This window comes from Xenopus tropicalis, chromosome 10, assembly GCF_000004195.4.
Source record: "Xenopus tropicalis strain Nigerian chromosome 10, UCB_Xtro_10.0, whole genome shotgun sequence".
Lineage (NCBI taxonomy): Eukaryota > Metazoa > Chordata > Amphibia > Anura > Pipidae > Xenopus > Xenopus tropicalis.
This window is the reverse complement of record NC_030686.2, coordinates 47,609,068-47,631,820: the sequence shown is the minus strand read 5'-3', so window position 1 is coordinate 47,631,820 and position 22,753 is coordinate 47,609,068. Positions and strand designations below refer to the sequence as shown.

Genomic DNA, 22,753 nt, shown 5'->3' with positions numbered 1-22,753 from the left:
CAATCTGTAAAGCTGATAGACGCCAGGCAGACCCCCTTCATGGGGCTTGCTGCTCGATAATGGAACCCCCTTGGGGAATGCTGCAACCCCTCTGGCACCCAGTGGGTTAAGAATGGTCTTGAATGTTCTCACTCAGTCCTTTCTCCCCTTTTCTACCTTGGATAAAAGAGATCTGAAATCAATAGTGTTTCTCCTGCTTTTTTTTTTACCCCCCCCCCACCCTTCTTCAAGTTAATTGACACCGAGAAGATGTCAAAGCACTTTGAAAATCTGTCTCCTGGGATGATGGAGGGTGGGGGGGGGTAGATATTCGGAAACACTATAACGCTCTCTTTCTTCCACCTTTTTTTTTCTTGGCAGTGGCACTTGGTAAGGACGTGATCTGCAGGAGTCACCATGATAGCCAGTCACAGGGCTTTGCACCCAGCGCGCTGCTTTTGGGGTTCTACGGTGGAATGCGTCTCCGTCGGGCAGGCTGAGGGGCAAACCGAAAGGCGTTCCAACATGTCTTCTCTGGATTAGTGGCTCTCGTCAGGCTGGAAGGGCCAATGGATGGAAGGTTGCACTGATAGCCATCACCTTTTAGTTGGTTGAGCCATAAAAGATTTGAAAAGAAGAAGAGAACTGACCCCCGTAGTAGAGGTTTGGCCACCATCCTGGATATCAGTTGACCATGAGGTGGCATCTCTTGCTGCTTCTTGTGATCTGCCTAGATCTTGTAGGCTTCCTGGACCATTGTGAAGCTGCGGCAAAGACGAAAGGTAACAAAAATGCAGGACCTGCCAAAAAAACTGCCAACCCCCCCAAAGGGAAGGACGCCAACAATACAGCCGTGCCTCCGGTGGTCACCACCAGAAGGGTGAAAGCTCCCGTCGCCGTCGCCTATGACAAATGCATGGGCTACTACGATGTCAGCGGCCAGTGGGACAAAGAGTTCGACTGTAACCACACCGCGTACCGGTACTGCTGTGGGACATGCTCATTCCGATTCTGCTGTGATACAAAAAGCAAGAGGCTGGATCAGGTGTCGTGCAAGAAGCCCGTATGGACGGCCACCACCAGCACCAATGTCATCGACTTGGTGGAGGTGGACGCTTACGACCCTCTCAACGACAAGACCAACACAACTGTATACATCACCTGCGGGGTCATCGCTTTCATTTTCATCGTGGGGGTCTGTGCCAAAATAGCCTACGACAAGGCGAGAGGTCCTCCCCGGGAAATGAACATACACAGGTAATAGCTGTGGCTACAAGTCAAGAGGTGGTGGCCAACTGCCATACACTTGTCCATTTAGATGATATCAGTGCTGGTTGGTAAATGTGGAACAGGTAATCTCGGGGGGTGGGGGGGGGCAGATAAGCCTTAGGGAATCATAATGTTTATAACTGGGCTTTGTCTTTTACTTGGTCAGAAGTGGAACTACTATGGGGATCACTAGAACCCCCTCTTTCAAAGGCCTTATTAGTAAAAGGCACCCTGGCCTTCTGAACTTTACCACTGCCAGTGTCTGGGTAATGGCACGTCGGGCAGTTTGGGGCATTTCTTGGCTCTGTGGTATGGGAATGAAAATGCTCCAAATCACCCCTTTGAATTGAAATCCCTTGAAAGCACATAAAACTAAATAGCCTTAGTGCGTCGTTTGTGCTCGATCACCACCCACACAGAGCTACAGAAACCCGGGGGGGAAAACATTCTCCGAATTGCCCAGTGTGCCATTACCCCTAAGCATATCTACTACCCCAACTATCCCTTGAATCCCCACTAGCCGTGCAGCTTCTAGCCCAGTATGCCCAGTACCATGACCCTGGGCTCAGCATAAGCAGGGCTAGTTATAACATAGGGGGTAGAGGGTTGATGCCCATAGGACCCGGCACCATAGAGGGGGCCTCGGCATATAAAGGGCAGAATATATTGTTGAACAGTTATTGGGTGTGGGGTTGCTCAACCTACCACTTTCCAAGCTAGCAAGTGGAGAGATGTAGTTCAGTAAGAGCTGCAGGTCACAGGTAGCACATCCCTGACTTTATATCATTTAGACCCCCTTTGCCCCGGACCCCCTGCATTGCCAGGAACCACCATGTAGGAATAATTTCCTTTCCTGTTACATAACCTGCATTCAGTGCACTTGGCACACATTGTATCCCCTACTGGCACTTAAGAGGTTAAATGCTTCATTGCCTGATTCGTTCCCTCCCCCCCCCCCAGACATACAATAAGGATTTTAGGGTTGATAATACCATTATGTGTCAGGGGGTAGCAGCGCATTGCTAGGGCCCCGCTTCTCTGTGACTTATTGGCTCCATTTATTGTAGAGAACTGAGTGCCCATTAACCAGTTGCTCACTAGAGTCTGAGTTGGGAGGGAGGGGGGGGTTAAAATTCATTTTTTCCTGTAGATTTCACAGACCCAAGCTGCTGCGGAGCCTCGTCGTATACACCGTTCCTTCTATACAGAATGGGCTGTACTTAAAGTGGTAGTTACATTTTAATATGTTATAGAATGGCCAATTCTTAGCAACTTTTCAATTGGTCTTCATTATTTATTTTGTATAGTTTTTGAATCATTTGCCTTCTTTTTTTAAATCTTTGCAGCTTTCAAATTGGGGGTCACTGACCCCGACAGCCCAAAAAAAATGTTGTTATTGTTACTTTTTATTACTTAGCTTTTTATTCAGGCCCTCCTCTAGTCATATTCTAGTCTCTCATTCCAACCACTGCCTGGTTACTAGGGTAATTTAGACCCTAGCAACCAGATAGCTGCTGAAATTCCAAACTGAGTCGTTGCTGCACAAAAAGCTAAATAAATAAAAAACACAAATAATAAAAAATGAAGACCAATTGGAAATGTTGAGTTTAGTGCTTTAGATTAGGGGTGCCCAGATAGTGGCCCCGCAGCTGCCAACTGGGTCAGCCGCCATTCTGGGAGTTGTAGTTTAACACCTTTATTACATCCCTAATAGAAATCATGTGTGCTTTTGTTCATATATAATAGATACTGTACATTAGTGCTTATTAAAGCCTGCATACAGGTCTGATATTGAGGTTGTACTGCCTCCTACCTGCTCCTCGGGGTTGGGGTCTACAGGAGCCGGCAGAATAGAATTAACACCTGTTAACACCTGGGGGGGTGGGGCTGAGTGCCCTTAATATTTGCCTCTTACTAGATCCCTTTTTGAATTACCGTTGGGCATATACTGTACATATGTCCTGATTTCATAATTGCAAAGGTACACAAGTTTGATTGAAAATTAATAAAGGGAATCGGAATCCCTTTAGGCTGAGGGCAGAACCGCCAAGTTTGGGCTTTGCTGTAGCAGAGGAATGAGGCAGCGACAAGGCTCTGGTTATTGATTATTTTATGGTTTTAATAACAATCTATGAAATACTCAGCTTTAAAATACAAACGTATGTTTATAAATAAGGGGATGGGGGGGCGGATCCGTCGTGAGATACTGAGGGATAACTTGACCTTGAAGGGCAGCTGCCACTTTTATCGTGTCTGATCCAGACACTGTCGGAATTTCCCCCCAAGGAATTGAATTCATGTAAAACCCCCCCCCCCGGCCGTAGCTGGGCGAGTGGTTGGATGGATCTCCGGCTGGGGGGTCCGACTTATTTCCCATCATTCCCCTGCCATCTGGGGTCCCCACAATCACAGCCATAGGGATACAGGGAAAGAAATGGCTGCCGTGATGCCCCCCTGGGGCCGTAGCCTCACGTATCTCACTTGGGGGTAACTCTGCAAACTGAAGGCTTTATATATATATATATATATATATAGGATTATCCTTCTTATTGTATCTTAAAGGAACAGTAACACCAAAGGATGAGCCAATCTGTCTGAAAATCACCGTGAAACTGCCAAAAAATTTGTGAAATGGTGGAAAATTTGCAAAATGCATTGTCAATTTTGCTGCAAATCTATCCCTGGTGGAAAAACTTGCCCATCACTGTTCTGGATAACAGGTCCCATACCTGGAGCTTCATTCCATTTTCATTTTTGGTGTTACTGTTCCTTTAAGGTATAGCCTCGCCATTGGCTCCAGTGATAGGGACATGGGGCAGCCTGAGATATCACTTGTCTCACATTTATATTGTGTCTGTTATTATGGTGTAGCCTCCGTGTATCACTGGGAATTCATATGGAATCATGTTTCTCCGGTTGCACCTTGGGTGTAGCACATTGTTGTAGATGGGCTCCCGGGGGGGGCTGTGTTATCCCTTTTGGAATAATCTGCCAACATCGACTCATTTCCATCTCTCACACATTGAGATTTTGTCTGAAATATTAGATTTTGTGATGTGGCCACCATTGTTTTTGAAAGGCATTCGTGTTGAGTGTAGCTGAGCCCATGGATGTAGAAGAGGGGTAGCTTGGGCTATCAGGGGTAGCTTGGGCTGTCAGGGGTAGCTTGGGCTGTCAGGGGTAGCTTGGGCTATCAGGGGTAGCTTGGGCTATCAGGTGGGACTTGGGCTATCAGGTGGGACTTGGGCTATCAGGTGGAACTTGGGCTATCAGGTGGAACTTGGGCTATCAGGGGTAGCTTGGGCTATCGGGGGTAGCTTGGGCTATCAGGGGTAGCTTGGGCTATCAGGGGTAGCTTGGGCTATCAGGTGGGACTTGGGCTATCAGGTGGGACTTGGGCTATCAGGTGGGACTTGGGCTATCAGGTGGGACTTGGGCTATCAGGTGGAACTTGGGCTATCAGGTGGAACTTGGGCTATCAGGGGTAGCTTGGGCTATCGGGGGTAGCTTGGGCTATCAGGTGGGACTTGGGCTATCAGGGGTAGCTTGGGCTATCAGGTGGGACTCGGGCTATCAGGGGTAGCTTGGGCTATGAGGGGTAGCTTGGGCTGTCAGGGTTAGCTTGGGCTGTCAGCGGTAGCTTGGGCTGTCAGAGGTAGCTTGGGCTATCAGGGGTAGCTTGGGCTATCGGGGGTAGCTTGGGCTATCGGGGGTAGCTTGGGCTATCGGGGGTAGCTTGGGCTATCAGGTGGGACTTGGGCTATCAGGGGTAGCTTGGGCTATCAGGTGGGACTCGGGCTATGAGGGGTAGCTTGGGCTATGAGGGGTAGCTTGGGCTATGAGGGGTAGCTTGGGCTATAAGGGGTAGCTTGGACTATGAGGGGTAGCTTGGGCTATGAGGGGTAGCTTGGGCTATGAGGGGTAGCTTGGGCTATGAGGGGTAGCTTGGGCTATCAGGGGTAGCTTGGGCTATGAGGGGTAGCTTGGGCTATGAGGGGTAGCTTGGGCTATGAGGGGTAGCTTGGGCTATGATGGGGTAGCTTGGCTATGAGGGGTAGCTTGGGCTATGAGGGGTAGCTTGGGCTATCAGGGGTAGCTTGGGCTATCACTTTGGGCTACCCCTGTATGCTTGCCCTATTATAGCCACACACTAGATACATTATTTTGATGTAACAAACCTTTTAGCCAACGTATTTCTGGTTACCTTGAGTTATTTCACCCTTATTGTATCTGACGACATCGCCCTGCAAATGGCCTGTGATAGCCTCCGATATCCCCGCTAACATCTATTATTCATCCCTCGCACATTCAGATTTCCTCTGTCGCTGTGATGTAAGCTTCATATTTAATAAGGAACTCATGTTCCCATCATCTCCCCGTGCTGTCACTACAATGGAGCTTGGCATATGGCTGAGTGAGTTCATGGGTAGCCCGAGATATCTCAATGCCTGCTCTTATTGGGATCTAGAACATCAATATTTATTGAGAAATGAGGTTGACTTGACTTCTCTCACTCTGGTTCCACCTTGGAAAGTAGCTGAGCACTTGATGCACCCCCTAATATTAGGGGTAGCTTGAGTTATACCTCTGGCAACATTAAATATGTTCTACACGTTGATCTTTCCTTGTGATGTAGCCACCATCTTCCAAAGGGAGTTCATGTTGCTTTGAACCATCTCACCCTAGATCCACCTTGGAATGTAGCTGCTGTAGAGAGAGATCAGGGGTAGCCAGAGTGGTCACATTGGAATATGGCTATGGCTGTTAGTAGGTAAAGCTGAAACCTAAAGAAAATACACTTGGGTCCTAACGCTGGATGTGAAGAATCAAGTTCTTTGAGGTTCTTAGGTTCTTCTACCTAAACTATATGTCTGTATGGACATGCTGTATTCATGATGGAAACAAATGAGGAGGAAAGACATCAGGAGCCCAAATAGTTTATGTTGGCCCCCAAACATCCAATGGTAGCTTGGGTGCTTGGATGTGAAGAATGAAGTGCTTTGAGGTTCTTAGGTTCTTCAAGGGTAGCCGTAGCCAGAGTGGTCACATTAGAATAAGTCTGGCAACGGCTGTTTGTAGGTAAGGCTGAAACCTAAAGAAAATACACGTGGGTGCTAAGGTTGAAGAATAAATTTCTTTGAGCTTCTTAGGTTCTTCTACCTAAACTATATGTCTGTATGGACATGCTGTATTCATGATGGAAACAGATGAGGAGGAAAGACATCAGGAGCCCAAATAGCTTATGTTGGTTCTCAAACATCCAATGGTAGCTTGGGTGCTTGGATGTGAAGAATCAAGTGCTTTGAGGTTCTAAGGTTCTTTCCACCTAAACGATGTGTCCGTATCATCACACTGTATTCATGTTGGAAACAAATAAGCACAAAAGGCTTTAGGGGTCTAAATAATTTATGCTGGCCCTTAACATAACAGCAATGGTTCTACCATTGGATAAGAAGAATCAAGTTCTTCAAGGTTCTTAGGTTCTTTCCACCTAAACTATATGTCTGTATGGACATGCTGTATTCATGATGGAAACAAATGAGGAGGAAAGACATCAGGAGCCCAAATAGCTTATGTTGGCCCTCAAACATCCAATGGTAGCTTGGGTGCAACCGCTGGATGTGAAGAATCAAGTGCTTTGAGGTTCTTAGGTTCTTTCCACCTAAACGATGTGTCTGTATTATCACATCAGGGGTCTAAACAGTTTATGTTGGCCCCTAACAGCTAGTGTTAGCTTGGGTTCTACCAATGAATAGGAAGAATCTAGTTCTTGAAAGGTTCTTAGGTTCTTTCCACCAAAACTATATATCTGTATGGACATGCTGTATTCATGATGGAAACAAATTAGGAGGGAAGACATTAGGGGCCCAAGCTGTTTATGTTAACCCCCTAAGAGCCAATATTATCTTGGGTTCTACCATTGGATTGGAAAAATCAAGTTCTTCAAGGTTCCTAGGTTCTTTCCACCTGAACTATATGTCTGTATAGACATACTGTATTCATGATGGAAACAAATGAGGAGGAAAGACATCAGGAGTCTAAACAGTTTATGTTTACCCCTAACAGCCAATATTATCTTGGGTTCTACCATTGGATAAGAAGAATCAAGTTCCTCAAGGTTCTTAGGTTCTTTCAACCTAAACCATGTGTCTGTATCGTCAGGTTCTATTCATGATGGAAACAAATGAGCAGAAAGGCTTCAGGAGTCTAAACAGTTTACGTTGGCCCCTAACAGCCAATGGTAACTTGGGTTCTACCATTCAATGTGAAGAATCAAGTTCTTTGAGGTTCTTTCTACCCAAAAATTCAAAAACATCCCTTGTTCTGTAAAGGTAAAGTCTCCATCCCATATAATGGTTTGAACTGAAGGTACTTTGTTCAGGTCTAAGAATAGGCGATGTTATGCAATCTGTTACTGGGCCTGGCCCACTTCTGCCGCTCTGTATGGGCACCAAGCGCCGGTTCCTCAGCGCGGAACTCTCGCGTACTGTAGGTTAATGTAGCAAATCGGCCCGGGGGATAAATAATCCCATTCATTTCGCTTACAGTCAGCGCCGGGCTCCCCGGCAGAACATTATTCAAGCAAAAGCCGCGTGTGTGGCTGATTCTCTCCCGCTGCTCTGGACTTGGGCTTCCTGGGGCTGGAATATGCCCAGCAGTGAATTCATTTGTATTTGGGGGGGGGATAGTGATACACCGGGTGGGGTGGGGGGGGGGTGCCCGGGGGCTGGAATATGCCCAGCAGTGAATTCATTTGTATTGGGGGGGGGATAGTGATACACCTGGGGGGGGGTGCCTGGGGCTGGAATATGCCCAGCAGTGAATTCATTTGTATTGGGGGGGGATAGTGATACACCGGGTGGGGTGGGGGGGGGGTGCCCGGGGGCTGGAATATGCCCAGCAGTGAATTCATTTGTATTGGGGGGGGGATAGTGATACACCTGGGGGGGGGGTGCCTGGGGCTGGAATATGCCCAGCAGTGAATTCATTTGTATTGGGGGGGAATAGTGATACACCGGGTGGGGTGGGGGGGGGTGCCCGGGGGCTGGAATATGCCCAGCAGTGAATTCATTTGTATTGGGGGGGGATAGTGATACACCGGGTGGGGGGGTGGGGGGGTGCCCCGGGGCAGAAATATGCCCAGCAGTGAATTCATTTGTATTGGGGGGGGATAGTGATACACCGGGTGGGGTGGGGGGGGGGTGCCCGGGGGCTGGAATATGCCCAGCAGTGAATTCATTTGTATTGGGGGGGGGATAGTGATACACCGGGTGGGGGGGTGGGGGGGTGCCCCGGGGCTGGAATATGCCCAGTAGTGAATTCATTTGTATTGGGGGGGGGATAGTGATACACCGGGTGGGGGGGGGGGGTGCCCTGGGGCTGAAGCGCTGAGTTGTTGCCGATGTTCTGCAGCCGTATCCTATAAAGCGCTCCCGCTAAAGGTCACTGTGACAGGAGAATTTGTTCATTTTCTTATTTTTATGTAAACCCAAGCCGTCTGTGTGTAACCAACATGTCCTGCCCCCCCCCCCCCCCCCCGGGGCAGCTCTGCGTCTGTATCCGTGTACTCATAATGGGAACAGCCAGGGGCACAGACACCCAGAGCCCCAACGGGTTATATCATGGCCCCCCCCCCCCAACCCAGAAACCCCTAATATCCCTATCCCTGTAATCTGGTCCTTCAAGTAGGAATAAATCCCATTTGTATAAGCTGAAACCCAGCTGCAGAACAGTTCATGGCAGGGGAGAAGGGACTAAAACATTGATGTTATAAATTGTAACAACTTTCCCACATCTTACAGACAGCATGCAGCAACTACATAACCCACAATGCATTGCACTGAGATGTTCCTTTCCTTATTGACATCACGTGTGCAGGGGATTGTGGGATTTGGATCAGCAGGGAATAGGGGGCGGGGCTTAGGGAACTGTTCCAAACCATATTATTACATTAAAATCATAAAAAGCTGCATATTTAATGGATGTATATGGCAAAGTTGCTTGAAATGATGTTTACTTTTCAAAAAGCTTAAGTTGTGTTTGGGTGAAGTTCCCCTTTAATCTGATCCTTCTCCTTATTATCCGTAGAGAAGTGCTGGTACCAGGGCACCAGAACAAGGCGCCTGTGGCATTGCTGGGGCACCCAGCACCCTGACGTCAAGTGAGATGGGAAAGCGGGGAGTCAAAACTCTGAGGCCCCCCCCCAATATTTTTAAGAAACCAATTGTATTTGTCCATTTGAGAGAAGTCGGCCCCTATTTGTTCTATGTTCAGCAGGCAAGGAGGTGATTGGCTCCCCTGGTACCTACTGAGCTCCAGTCATCAGCACCATGGGCGTCGCCTCTTGTACCCAATGAGCTCAGGGGGAACCTCCTACTGTTTTTCATTATTCCATGTTGCCCCTAGTGGTAATAGGTGGTAACTGCAACCCCCCAATCAGACATTAATGTGGAAATGGGTGCATCTTGGTTATGCCCAGAACATGCCCCATGTCATGTGATTGACTAAGTAATTGGGAGAAGATTAATTATGTGTTGGGGTTTAGAAAGGGGGGAGGAGCCTGTTTTTCTTTAAAGGGGCAGGTCAGTGATGTAAAGGGTTGGTTGGTGGAATTAGGGGCAGGCCAGAGTGATGGGGGGGGCAGGCCAGTTACATAGGTGGGTAGCAGGGCAGGTTCTGAATGGATTGGAGCTGAGAAGAGGGTAAGATGGAGCTGGAATTGGGGTACATTAGGGCTCAGGTTGGGGGGGGTAGAATGAGGGGGTATTTACTGCTAAGCGCATTAGCTGTAACTGTATAACCCCAGCCCTGGCCTTGGCCGGTATCTTACGAACTGGGCCAATGAAACAGTAGCCGGGGGGCAACTCTTATTGCCTGGAGAGGGAAGACAATGAGTTATTGGTGCCCTACTCCCCCACCCCATGTCCTGGTTATGGCACCCCCACCCATCTATGGATAAGGATGGAGGAGAAAGCCAGTAGCGGCACGTGTTGGCCCATGTGTCTCTCCCACGTACAAGGGGAATGGACATAACGAAAATATTGGAATAATGAGTAATAGCTCCAGACCCGCCGGCCCGTTGCCTAGGTAACTGCACTCACAGAATATCGACGTCACAATTGTACCTTCCCTGGAATCTGTCACAAGTGGTTCCTTTGTGGGGCAAATCAAGGAGGTACCCCAGTCAGGGGCATTGTACCAGAAAGAGGTGCCAAAGGGGGTGAGAGCTCCCCGCTTGTACCCCAGCCATTAGGGTAATAGCGACACTTCTGCCCTTAGCAATGTCAGCTCTTCTGCAGAGACCCCCCCGTTAATAGGGTTCCGGGGACCCATTGGTTCTGCAGGGTTCTATGTCCCTTTCTACCCATCAGACTTCTTCTCTTCAGAGTAAAATAAACAGAAAACTCTGCTGGGGATTCATAGGGAACAAGGGACTGCGAGTGTCAGCTTTGCCTTTAATTCTTACCCCTCGGGGGACTTCAGAGTCTCAGGGAAGGGAGTTCTGCGAATCCGAGAGAGACAAAATATATTTCTATAGGGATTCCCTCGGAACAGCTTTCTGCATGTTGGGGAACATTCTCCTGACAGGGGGTCTCTGGGGAAATGATGAGGGATTTATTCAACTGTTGAACTTGTAAAATTCAATATAAACTCCCAAGAAGCTTTAAAGGTAGTGTCCCTTGTGTTCTTGCCTACGGGGGCTACTACTGGTATTCCCTTGTACTGATTCAGCAGGAACAGCCCCCTAAGTTTGCTCATAGCCTGTACAGAGAGATACCATAAAACTATGGCACATAGGGATTCCCCTGTACTAAGCACAATTCAGCAGGAACAGTCCCCTAAGTTTGCTCATAGCCTGTACAGCAAGATCCCATAAAACTATGGCACATAGGGATTCCCCTGTACTAAGCACAATTCAGCAGGAACAGCCCCCTAAGTTTGCTCATAGCCTGTACAGAGAGATACCATAAAACTATGGCACATAGGGATTCCCCTGTACTAAGCACAATTCAGCAGGAACAGCCCCTAAGTTTGCTCATAGCCTGTACAGAGAGATATCATAAAACTATGGCACATAGGGATTCCCCTGTACTAAGCACAATTCAGCAGGAACAGCCCCCTAAGTTTGCCCATAGCCTGTACAGAGAGATACCATAAAACTATGGCACATAGGGATTCCCCTGTACTAAGCACAATTCAGCAGGAACAGCCCCCTAAGTTTGCTCATAACCTGTTATAGAGAGATACCATAAAACTATGGCACATAGGGATTCCCCTTGTACTAAGCACAATTCAGCAGGAACAGTCCCCTAAGTTTGCTCATAGCCTGTACAGCAAGATCCCATAAAACTATGGCACATAGGGATTCCCCTGTACTAAGCACAATTCAGCAGGAACAGCCCCCTAAGTTTGCTCATAGCCTCTACAGATGGTGTTACTAACAGGCTGGTGGCTGGTTGAATCAACTTGCTTTCATTTCAACTAAAAAGGGATAAGTATTCTTTACTAACTTTATCAAAACCATTGTGTTTTTTTACTGTTGGGTTTTATTTATTTTTTTCATAAGTAATTGTTGTTTTTGGAGCTAATTTACAAAGTTTGTGGGATCCATAGGCTTACAGCAGGTTACATTCCCTTGTAATTACCCTCAGCTTGAGGAGGGTGGGGTTTGATTAGTTCACCTTTACAGACTGCATAAATAGAACCACAGGCACTCCAGTGGAGCTTGCTCTGGTGGTAGGTGCTCTGTAAGTGATTGCTCTTTAAGTGGGACTCTGTAAGTGGAGTTATAAACTCAGGGAGTTAGTGGGGACTCTGTAAGTGGAGTTATAAACTCAGGAGTTAAACACTAAGGGAGTTAAAAATAAGGTAAAACAAGGTATTTACTACAAGTCCTTACACCTATTTTTGTTTAACTGTTCTTGTAACTGGGAGAATGAGTGGTAGCAACATTGAAGGTCTGACACAGTGCACAGCCTGCCACATGTATGCAGTTGTGGAACAACAGTTCCAAAGTGCATACCTCTGTTGTGGATGTGAGCGAATTGCCACTTTAGAGGCTCGCGTTAGAGTCCTAGAGGAACACGTCGCAACACTGCGTTCAATCAACAATCTTGAGAGGGGTCTCTTGTTAACTGAACAAGAACTAGTGGGGTCAGATAGTAGGGGGGGAGGGGAGCAGCAAAAGGATGATAGGGCAGTAAGCTGGGTGACAGTTAGAAAATCTAGTGTGGGGAAAAGGAAAAGGGAGGCTGCTCCAGGGTTTGCGCATCCCAACAGATTTGCCAGATTGTGTGAAGAAGATGGGAGTGTGAACTCTGGATTGGCGGTTCTAGGTGAGGCTGATCTCTCTAACAGCCGGGAGACCAGTTTCACTAGTAGTGGTGGGGAGGAGAGCAGAGCTAGGCCTAAACAGATGGTGGTTATAGGGGATTCGATCATTAGGAAAGTGGACAGGGTAATCTGTCAAGCGGATCGCTTCAACCGGACAGTTTGCTGTCTTCCTGGTGCCAGGGTTCGGCATGTGGTTGATCGGGTTGACACATTATTGGGAGGGGCTGGGCAAGACCCGGCTGTCTTGGTACATATCGGTACTAACGACAAAATGAACGGTAGGTGGGGGACTTTAAAGAGTGAGTTCAGGGATCTAGGCTCTAAGATTAGGCAAAGGTCCTCCAATGTCATTTTTTTCGGAAATTTTGCCGGTGCCGCGTGCTAGTTTAGGGAGACAGCGGGAGCTTAGGGAGCTAAATGCGTGGCTAAAGTCTTGGTGTAGGAAGGAAGGGTTTGGGTTCCTAGAGCACTGGGCTGACTTTTCCTTGGGGTACAATCTATACAGCCCTGACGGATTGCACCTCAATGGAAGGGGGTCTGCTGTGCTAGGGGAGAGAATGGTTAAGAGGTTGGAGGAGTGTTTAAACTAGACAAGGGGGGGGTGGGTGAGCTAGAATTCCATGGGAAAATTAGTGTAGACGGGGTAGGGGGACTAGCAAAGGGTTGTGGGGGAGGAGTGAGGGGGGCATATAGTTTATCAGATAAGGAGCTTCCGTTACAAGGAAAGCAGTCTCATAATTGCCTTAGCTCTAATTCTCCCTTAGCTAATGTAAACATCAGAGGGAGAAGTAATAATCTCCGCTGCATGCTGGCTAATGCGCGTAGCTTGTCGGGTAAATTAGGGGAGCTGCAAGCTATTGCATGTATTGAAAATTATGATTTAATAGGTATCACTGAGACCTGGTGGGATGATAAATGCGACTGGGCTGTGAATTTAAATGGTTATACACTTTTTAGGAGGGACAGAGAGATTAAAAGGGTGGAGGGGTTTGTCTTTACGTAAAGTCAGACTTAAAGCCATGTAATAAAGACATTACCAATGAAAACGTCGAATCTCTTTGGGTAGAAATTTCAGTAGGGCTGAAGGTCACAAAGAAAATGATCATTGGTGTATGCTATAAACCACCCCGTATAGATGAGGGGGATGAGGCCCAGCTATTGTTGCAAATGGAGGAGGCTTCAAAACTGGGTCAAGTTGTTGTTATGGGGGACTTTAATTATCCGGACATTGACTGGAGTAATGGGGTGGCTAAGTCAGAAAAAGCTAGTAGGTTTGTAAATATGCTAAATGACAACTTTTTATTTCAGGCAGTTCAAGAACCCACTAGGAATGACGCTATTTTGGACCTGGTGATTTCTAATAATAATGAACTTATCTCTAACATTTGTGTGGGTGAGCATTTGGGGAACAGTGATCACAACATGGTCTCCTTTGAGATAATGCTGCAGAGACAGCGCTATAAGGGAGTAACTAAAACACTCAATTTAGACGTGCAGACTTTGCCAGTATAAGGGCATCTCTGCAATGTGTCAACTGGGAAAGGCTTTTCATGGGGTTAGACACAGAAGGAAAATGGAACATCTTTAAAACATTGCTTTGTAGGTATACGCAACAGTATATCCCCTAGTAAGCAAGGAGAGGCATCGCAAAGCAAAACCTTTATGGCTGAATAAAAGTGTTATTGTCGAGGTTGGTAAGAAAAAACGTGCTTTTAGGGCATTCAAGTTAGCTGGGACAGCAGAAACTTTCATCAGGTACAAGGAAGCAAATAAAGCATGCAAAAAAGCTATCAGGCAAGCTAAAATAGAGATGGAAAGGGATATTGCTGCTAGGAGTAAAAGAATCCAAAATTATTTTTTAATTATGTGAATAGTAAAAAAATGAAGCAAGAAGGGGTGGGAACTTTATTATCACGGGGGGGTACGTTGGTTGATGAAAACGGGGAAAAAGCTGAAATTTTGAACTCTTATTTTTCATCTGTCTATACATCTGAGGAGCCAGATAATGAAGGCTTCCCTTGTAATATGCCCAGTTCTAGTAATTTAGCTACTGACGCATGGGTCACTCGGGAGGAAATTCAAAAGAGACTTGAACATGTAAAGGTAAACAAAGGTCCAGGGCCGGATGGGATTCATCCCAGGGTATTAAATGAGCTGAGCGCTGTGATTGCCAAACCTCTTCACTTAATTTTTCAGGATTCATTGAGGTCTGGCATGGTGCCAAGAGACTGGCGGATTGCTAATGTGGTGCCGTTATTTAAAAAGGGATCCCGTTCTCAGCCTGAAAACTATAGGCCTGTTAGTCTGACATCAGTAGTAGGAAAACTTTTGGAAGGGGTAATAAGGGATAGGGTACTTGAATACATTGCAGTTCACAATACTATTAGTTTGTGCCAGCATGGTTTTATGCGTAACAGATCTTGCCAGACTAATTTAGTTGCCTTTTATGAGGAGGTGAGTAGGAACCTTGATGCTGGAATGGCAGTTGATGTCATCTACTTGGACTTTGCTAAAGCGTTTGATACAGTACCTCACAGAAGGTTAATGATCAAATTAAGGAATATTGGCCTAGAACATAATATTTGTAATTGGATAGAGAACTGGCTGAAGGATAGAGTACAAAGAGTGGTTGTAAATGGAACATTTTCTAATTGGACCAGTGTGGTTAGTGGAGTACCGCAGGGGTCAGTCCTTGGGCCTTTGCTGTTTAACTTGTTTATTAATGACCTGGAGGTGGGCATAGACAGTATTGTTTCTATTTTTGCTGATGACACTAAATTGTGCAAAACTATAAGTTCCATGCAGGATGCTGCCGCTTTGCAGAGCGATTTGACAAAATTAGATAACTGGGCAGCAAACTGGAAAATGAGGTTCAATGTTGATAAGTGCAAAGTTATGCACTTTGGTAGAAATAATATAAACGCAAACTATCTACTGAATGGTAGTGTGTTGGGGGTTTCCTTAATGGAGAAGGATCTAGGAGTTTTTGTTGATAACAAGTTGTCTAATTCCAGGCAGTGTCATTCTGTGGCTACTAAAGCAAATAAAGTGCTGTCTTGTATAAAAAAGGGCATTGACTCAAGGGATGAGAACATAATTTTGCCCCTTTATAGGTCCCTGGTAAGGCCTCACCTTGAGTATGCAGTGCAGTTTTGGGCTCCAGTCCTTAAGAAGGATATTAATGAGCTGGAGAGAGTGCAGAGACGTGCAACTAAACTGGTAAAGGGGATGGAAGATTTAAACTATGAGGTTAGACTGTCGAGGTTGGGGTTGTTTTCTCTGGAAAAGAGGCGCTTGCGAGGGGACATGATTACTCTGTACAAGTACATTAGAGGGGATTATAGGCAGTTGGGGGATGTTCTTTTTTCCCATAAAAACAATCAACGCACCAGAGGTCACCCCTTTAGATTAGAGGAACGGAGCTTCCATTTGAAGCAGCGTAGGTGGTTTTTCACGGTGAGGGCAGTGAGGTTATGGAATGCCCTTCCTAGTGATGTGGTAATGGCAGATTCTGTTAATGCCTTTAAGAGGGGCCTGGATGAGTTCTTGATCAATCAGAATATCCAAGGCTATTGTGATACTAATATCTACAGTTAGTACTAGTGGTTGTATTTATAGTTTATGTATGTGAGTATAGATTGGTAGGTGTGGGTTAGGTGTGCTGGGTTTACTTGGATGGGTTGAACTTGATGGACACAGGTCTTTTTTCAACCCTCTGTAACTATGTAACTATGTAACTATGTAAGTTTGCTCATAGCCTGTACAGAGAGATACCATAAAACTATGGCAGCATAGGGATTCCCCTGTACTAAGCACAATTCAGCAGGAACAGCCCCCTAAGTTTGCCCATAGCCTGTACAGAGAGATACCATAAAACTATGGCACATAGGGATTCCCCTGTACTAAGCACAATTCAGCAGGAACAGCCCCCTAAGTTTGCTCATAGCCTGTACAGAGAGATACCATAAAACTATGGCACATAGGGATTCCCCTGTACTAAGCACAATTCAGCAGGAACAGCCCCCTAAGTTTGCCCATAGCCTGTACAGAGAGATACCATAAAACTATGGCACATAGGGATTCCCCTGTACTAAGCACAATTCAGCAGGAACAGCCCCCTAAGTTTTCCCATAGCCTGTACAGAGAGATACCATAAAACTATGGCACATAGGGATTCCCCTGTACTAAGCACAATTCAGCAGGAACAGCCCCCTAAGTTTGCTCATAGCCTGTACAGAGAGATACCATAAAACTATGGCACATAGGGATTCCCTGTACTAAGCACAATTCAGCAGGAACAGCCCCCTAAGTTTGCCCATAGCCTGTACAGAGAGATACCATAAAACTATGGCACATAGGGATTCCCCTGTACTAAGCACAATTCAGCAGGAACAGCCCCCTAAGTTTGCTCATAGCCTGTACAGAGAGATACCATAAAACTATGGCACATAGGGATTCCCCTGTACTAAGCACAATTCAGCAGGAACAGCCCCCTAAGTTTGCTCATAGCCTGTACAGAGAGATACCATAAAACTTTGTATTGAGGTGTCAGTTTCCCTTTAATGTCATGTGACCCCGGGGCGCTAGAATGCTGGCTGTGACATGTTTTACAGATAATTGCACTTTTGATCAGACACATCCAATTAGGGTTCCAGGGATTCGACTCCCGTTTGGCGGAATGTTCTATATTATTATGTTTCCCTTTATCCTCAGCTTCCCAGTTCTGCATTTTAACCCACTCTGGTGGTTGTCACGGTTACTGGCCTTAGAAACCAGGTAGCCGAGATGCTCAGGCTGATTTCATTTTCTTTATTGTTTTTGCCCTTTGAGGTCGGGGAGCTTCCGCCTTCCTGCCCCCCCCCCCCTTTCACTATTACATCTCTAGCTCATTCTCAGGCAATGGGACTGGGGGTGCATCAATATAATAATAATATATATTTTCTATATATCTTACACCCAGCACAGTGTGTCAGTAACCAGAAGTAACAGAACCCACAACAAAAAATGTCTCTTTCAGTGGGGGGAGGATTGCGGTCTCGCCCCACTCACAGCACTCTCACTATAGATCCACTGCCCCCATAATGTTCATATAGGCTGTCTCCTTCCCTGATTGGTATCTCATTGGCCTCATTCAGATATTAATTAAGTGGGGGGTTGATTTTCTGCTCCGGTTGTTCTAGAGCAGCCCCAGGGTACAATGGAGTGGAATGACCATGGCTATCGCTCCCCCTGTCCACACAGACCCCCCCACTATTGCCGCCCCCCAGGTAGTGCTGTGCCTGGATAACCCAAGTTCTGACCCGGGTTGGGTGGGATTGAGCTGGAATCATAGAAGGTCAACCAGAACAACCTCCACCCCCAAAGGTGCCAGTAGCGCCAGGGTTCCGAGCGCAGAACGTTATTCGTCCCAGCTCTTTGTCCAGTTGAACACCCTTAGACGCCCAGTTAACCACCCTTAGTTGTCCAGTTGACCACCCTTAGACACCCAGTTGACCACCCTTAGTTGCCCAGTTGACCACCCTTAGTTGCCCAGTTGACCACCCTTAGTTGCCCAGTTGACCACCCTTGGATGCCCAGTTAACCACCCTTAGATGCCCAGTTGACCACCCATAGTTGCCCAGTTGACCACCCATAGTTGCCCAGTTGACCACCCTTAGTTGCCCAGTTGACCATCCTTAGTTGCCCAGTTGACCATCCTTAGATGCCCAGTTGACCACTCTTAGTTGCCCAGTTGACCACCCTTAGTTGCCCAGTTTACCACCCTTAGATGCCCATTGACCACCCTTAGTTTTCAGAGCGACCACTCTTAGTTGGCCAGTGAACTACCCTTACATGTCCTATTGACCACCCTTATTTGACCAGTTGAGCACTCTTTGTTGGCCAGTTGACCACCCTTAGTTGCCTAGTTGACCACCCTTAGTTGGCCAGTTGACCACCCTTAGTTGCCTAGTTGACCACCTTTATTTGGCCAGTTGAGCACTCTTAGTTGGCCAGTTGAGCACTCTTTGTTGGCCAGTTGTCCACCCTTAGTTGGCCAGTTGTCCACCCTTAGTTGGCCAGTTGACCACCCTTAGTTGCCTAGTTGACCACCCTTATTTGGCCAGTTGAGCACTTTTAGTTGGCCAGTTGAGCATTCTTTGTTGGCCAGTTGACCACCCTTAGTTGCCTAGTTAACAGCCCTTAGTTGGCCAGTTGACCACCCTTAGATGGATACAAAGTAATATAAGGACTTAGGTTCCTCTAATCTCTAACCCCCCCCGGCCATATTTGCCCGGCCCCCAGGGACAGTGAGTGTTTGGGGGTCAGTGAAGGCCCAGATGAACGTCACGGCGCTCACAGTCGGGGGAAGAATAATATTAACTGTCAGTTTCATTCTGTTTGATGTTAAGTCCAATTATATTTAAGGAGATCGGTTTCATGTTTCTGTTTCAACATCTGTCAGCGCCCCCAACACTAACGTTCCTCTTGATCTGTTCCACCGACTGATCCATCTGTGCTGGGGGGGGGGGGGCATTAATCAGGCTCTGATTGGGGATCTGGGAACTGATGTTGGAGCCCTCCCCGTATGACTGATCTGCTTCTATAACTGCAACTGCCTGTTTGTACCTCCTCCAGCTCCAACTGTCTCCTGTGGCACTAACTGTCAGTCTGCATCTCCCCCAGTCTCCTTTATTTATGCACCAGGGGGGTTTCTGTTTGTTTCTCCTATAAAGCCAGTACAGTATGGGGGTATATCTTACTATGTGCCCAGAACATTCCTTCTCTGTATATATCTGTATTGTGCCTTTATATGGGCACAGAACCCCTCAGTGACTGCTAATATCCTTATCATTTACAGTAGGGGGTACATTATCCCTTATAGTACATGAGTGATACTCAGAGTTCCCTGTATAACTCAGCCTGCAGCCTTGTGCCTTTATATGGGGGGCACAGAACCCCTCAGTGACTGCTAATATCCTTATCATTTACAGTAGGGGGTACATTATCCCTTATAATACATGAGTGATACTCAGAGTTCCCTGTATAACTCAGCCTGCAGCCTTGTGCCTTTATATGGGGGGCACAGAACCCCTCAGTGACTGCTAATATCCTTATCATTTACAGTAGGGGGTACATTATCCCTTATAATACATGAGTGATACTCAGAGTTCCCTGTATAACTCAGCCTGCAGCCTTGTGCCTTTATATGGGGGGCACAGAACCCCTCAGTGACTGCTAATATCCTTATCATTTACAGTAGGGGGTACATTATCCCTTATAATACATGAGTGATACTCAGAGTTCCCTGTATAACTCAGCCTGCAGCCTTGTGCCTTTATATGGGGGGCACAGAACCCCTCAGTGACTGCTAATATCCTTATCATTTACAGTAGGGGGTACATTATCCCTTATAATACATGAGTGATACTCAGAGTTCCCTGTATAACTCAGCCTGCAGCCTTGTGCCTTTATATGGGCACAGAACCCCTCAGTGACTGCTAATATCCTTATCATTTACAGTAGGGGGTACATTATCCCTTATAATACATGAGTGATACTCAGAGTTCCCTGTATAACTCAGCCTGCAGCCTTGTGCCTTTATATGGGGGGCACAGAACCCCTCAGTGACTGCTAATATCCTTATCATTTACAGTAGGGGGTACATTATCCCTTATAATACATGAGTGATACTCAGAGTTCCCTGTATAACTCAGCCTGCAGCCTTGTGCCTTTATATGGGGGGCACAGAACCCCTCAGTGACTGCTAATATCCTTATCATTTACAGTAGGGGGTACATTATCCCGTATAATACAGGAGTGATACTCAGAGTTCCCTGTATAACTCAGCCTGCAGCCTTGTGCCTTTATATGGGGGGCACAGAACCCCTCAGTGACTGCTAATATCCTTATCATTTACAGTAGGGGGTACATTATCCCGTATAATACAGGAGTGATACTCGGAGTTCCCGGCTGAGTGAGGGTTAATAAGAGGGTATATAAGAGGTGGGTCGGCCGGAAGCCCAATATACATATCTATATGACAATAGGGAGGCGGCGGAAATAATAGTATGGTTGCCAAGGAAACATAGTTGAAAGAAATGTTCCGGCAGGCTCATTAATTGCTAAGGGAACCTGCTCGCGGGGGATAATGATGGCGCCGCCACGTACAGCGACAGGTGCGCATTAACCCCGTTTATCGTGTCAGGGGCTTGCGCCTCGGTCACATGTCCCCGGCATTTAGTTCTTTTATCCCGCTGACCCCAAAGGTCTCTGAGCCACAATCCGTTCCTTTGTCTTAAGTACAAATGTACAGGGGAAATAATATCCTTATATTATACAGTCTGCTCGTTTCCCTATGGGACCAAACTGTCAGTTATATCCTTATAAATGGCGCTTAGCGATGTCATCGGTTATAATCGGAGCTTAGTGATGTCATCTCTGTCACATGACTCACTAAAACTTGTATATGAGAATAAATAAAGTACCCCCTGTTGTAAAATATAAGGATAAGAGCACGAGGCCGAAGGAACGTATTTGTAAAGTAATGATGAGCCAAGGCCCCGCCCCCTTAGCAGGTACAAGAAGACCAACTGAAAAGTTGCTGAGAATAGGCCATTCTATTACCTCTTTACCCCCTGATCCCTTTGAGCCCGTAGGAGCTTCTGGGGCAAATATCCCTGATTCTGGTGATACCCCAGGCTGCTAAAGCTTCTGGGCGGCCATCTTTATTTGCTGTACAGTAGCCCGGAGAGTCATTTTTGGTTTTATTAACCCTTAACAAGCACCATAGGGAACTGTTCTGACTCACGAATATATATCTGTATTGCCCCCCCCGTAACATGGGCAGCATATGGGACTGATGGGATTTGCCTCCACTCTGAGCTGATCCCCCCCCACGGGGAATATTCATTGGCTGCACAACAAATGCTATTAGGGGCTTATCCTGTAAGTCATGTTTATGAGAGAATGGCGCCGATTGCTAAGGATGCAAGGCTTGCCCTGATTGGGGGTAACATGTAAAGCCGGATAGACTGAGGGTTGTAGTTAGCCGCCTCCCATCCTTAAAGGGACACTGTCAATGGCCACTTGGACCTGTCTGCTTTCTGCTTCAAGTCATGTGATTGTAGTTTAGCCTATCCCGGGTGCACTTCTACCTGGTTTCTGCCTACTTTCTCAGCAACAGGACAAGATGGCCGACGCTCTACTGCAAACAGATGGGACTTGTTTCTGTTGGAAACTGTCGCATAAGATGAAATCCATGAATCTGACCCTGACGCCCCTTAGTTCTGAAACGTTTCCCCGGTATTGGGGAGCCTCATCATAATGGCCCTTAAAGGGGAACTACAGCTTGATAAAGGAGCAGGCTAGAAATGCTACACGTTATGTCTTGGGCATCTTTAGTTGTCCATGGCCCCCAAGGGCCCTTTAGCAGCGGTAAGACGCCATAGCCAGTCGCTGTTTGGGTCTCTGGGTACTGGGAATGGGGGGCTGTTTGGGCCTCCAGGTACTGGGAATGGGGAGCTGTTTGTGCCTCTGGGTACTGGGAATGGGGGGCTGTTTGGGCCTCCGGGTACTGGGAATGGGGGGCTGTTTGGGCCTCCGGGTACTGGGAATGGAGGGCTGTTTGGGCCTCTGGGTACTGGGAATGGGGGGGCTGTTTGGGCCTCTGGGTACTGGGAATGGGGGGCTGTTTGGGCCTCCGGGTACTGGGAATGGGGGGCTGTTTGCGCCTTCGGGTACTGGGAATGGGGGGCTGTTTGGGCCTCCGGGTACTGAGAATGGGGGGCTGTTTGGGCCTTCGGGTACTGGGAATGGGGGGCTGTTTGGGCCTCCGGGTACTGGGAATGGGGGGCTGTTTGGGCCTCCGGGTACTGGGAATGGGGGGCTGTTTGGGCCTCCGGGTACTGGGAATGGGGGGCTGTTTGGGCCTCTGGGTACTGGGAATGGGGGGGCTGTTTGGGGCCTCTGGGTACTGGGAATGGGGGGCTGTTTGGGCCTCTGGGTACTGGAATGGGGGGCTGTTTGGGCCTCTGGGTACTGGGAATGGGGGGCTGTTTGGGCCTCCGGGTACTGGGAATGGAGGGCTGTTTGGGCCTCTGGGTACTGGGAATGGGGGGCTGTTTGGGCCTCTGGGTACTGGGAATGGGGGGCTGTTTGGGCCTCTGGGTACTGGGAATGGGGAGCTGTTTGT

At 47.3% G+C, this 22,753-nt stretch overlaps 1 protein-coding gene across 5 annotated transcripts in view; it reads left to right on the top strand.

Moving 5' to 3' along the window:
- The window catches only part of shisa6 (shisa family member 6), a 283,418-nt gene that overhangs the window by 157,431 nt on the left and 103,234 nt on the right, over positions 1–22,753 (top strand). For all 5 annotated transcript variants that reach the window (XM_031894479.1, XM_031894477.1, XM_031894475.1 and 2 more), the window contains one exon: positions 361–1,236. In XM_031894479.1, coding sequence (XP_031750339.1) covers positions 674–1,236 — 563 coding nt within the window. In that variant the 5' untranslated portion in view covers positions 361–673. The remainder of the gene's footprint in view (positions 1–360; positions 1,237–22,753) is intronic.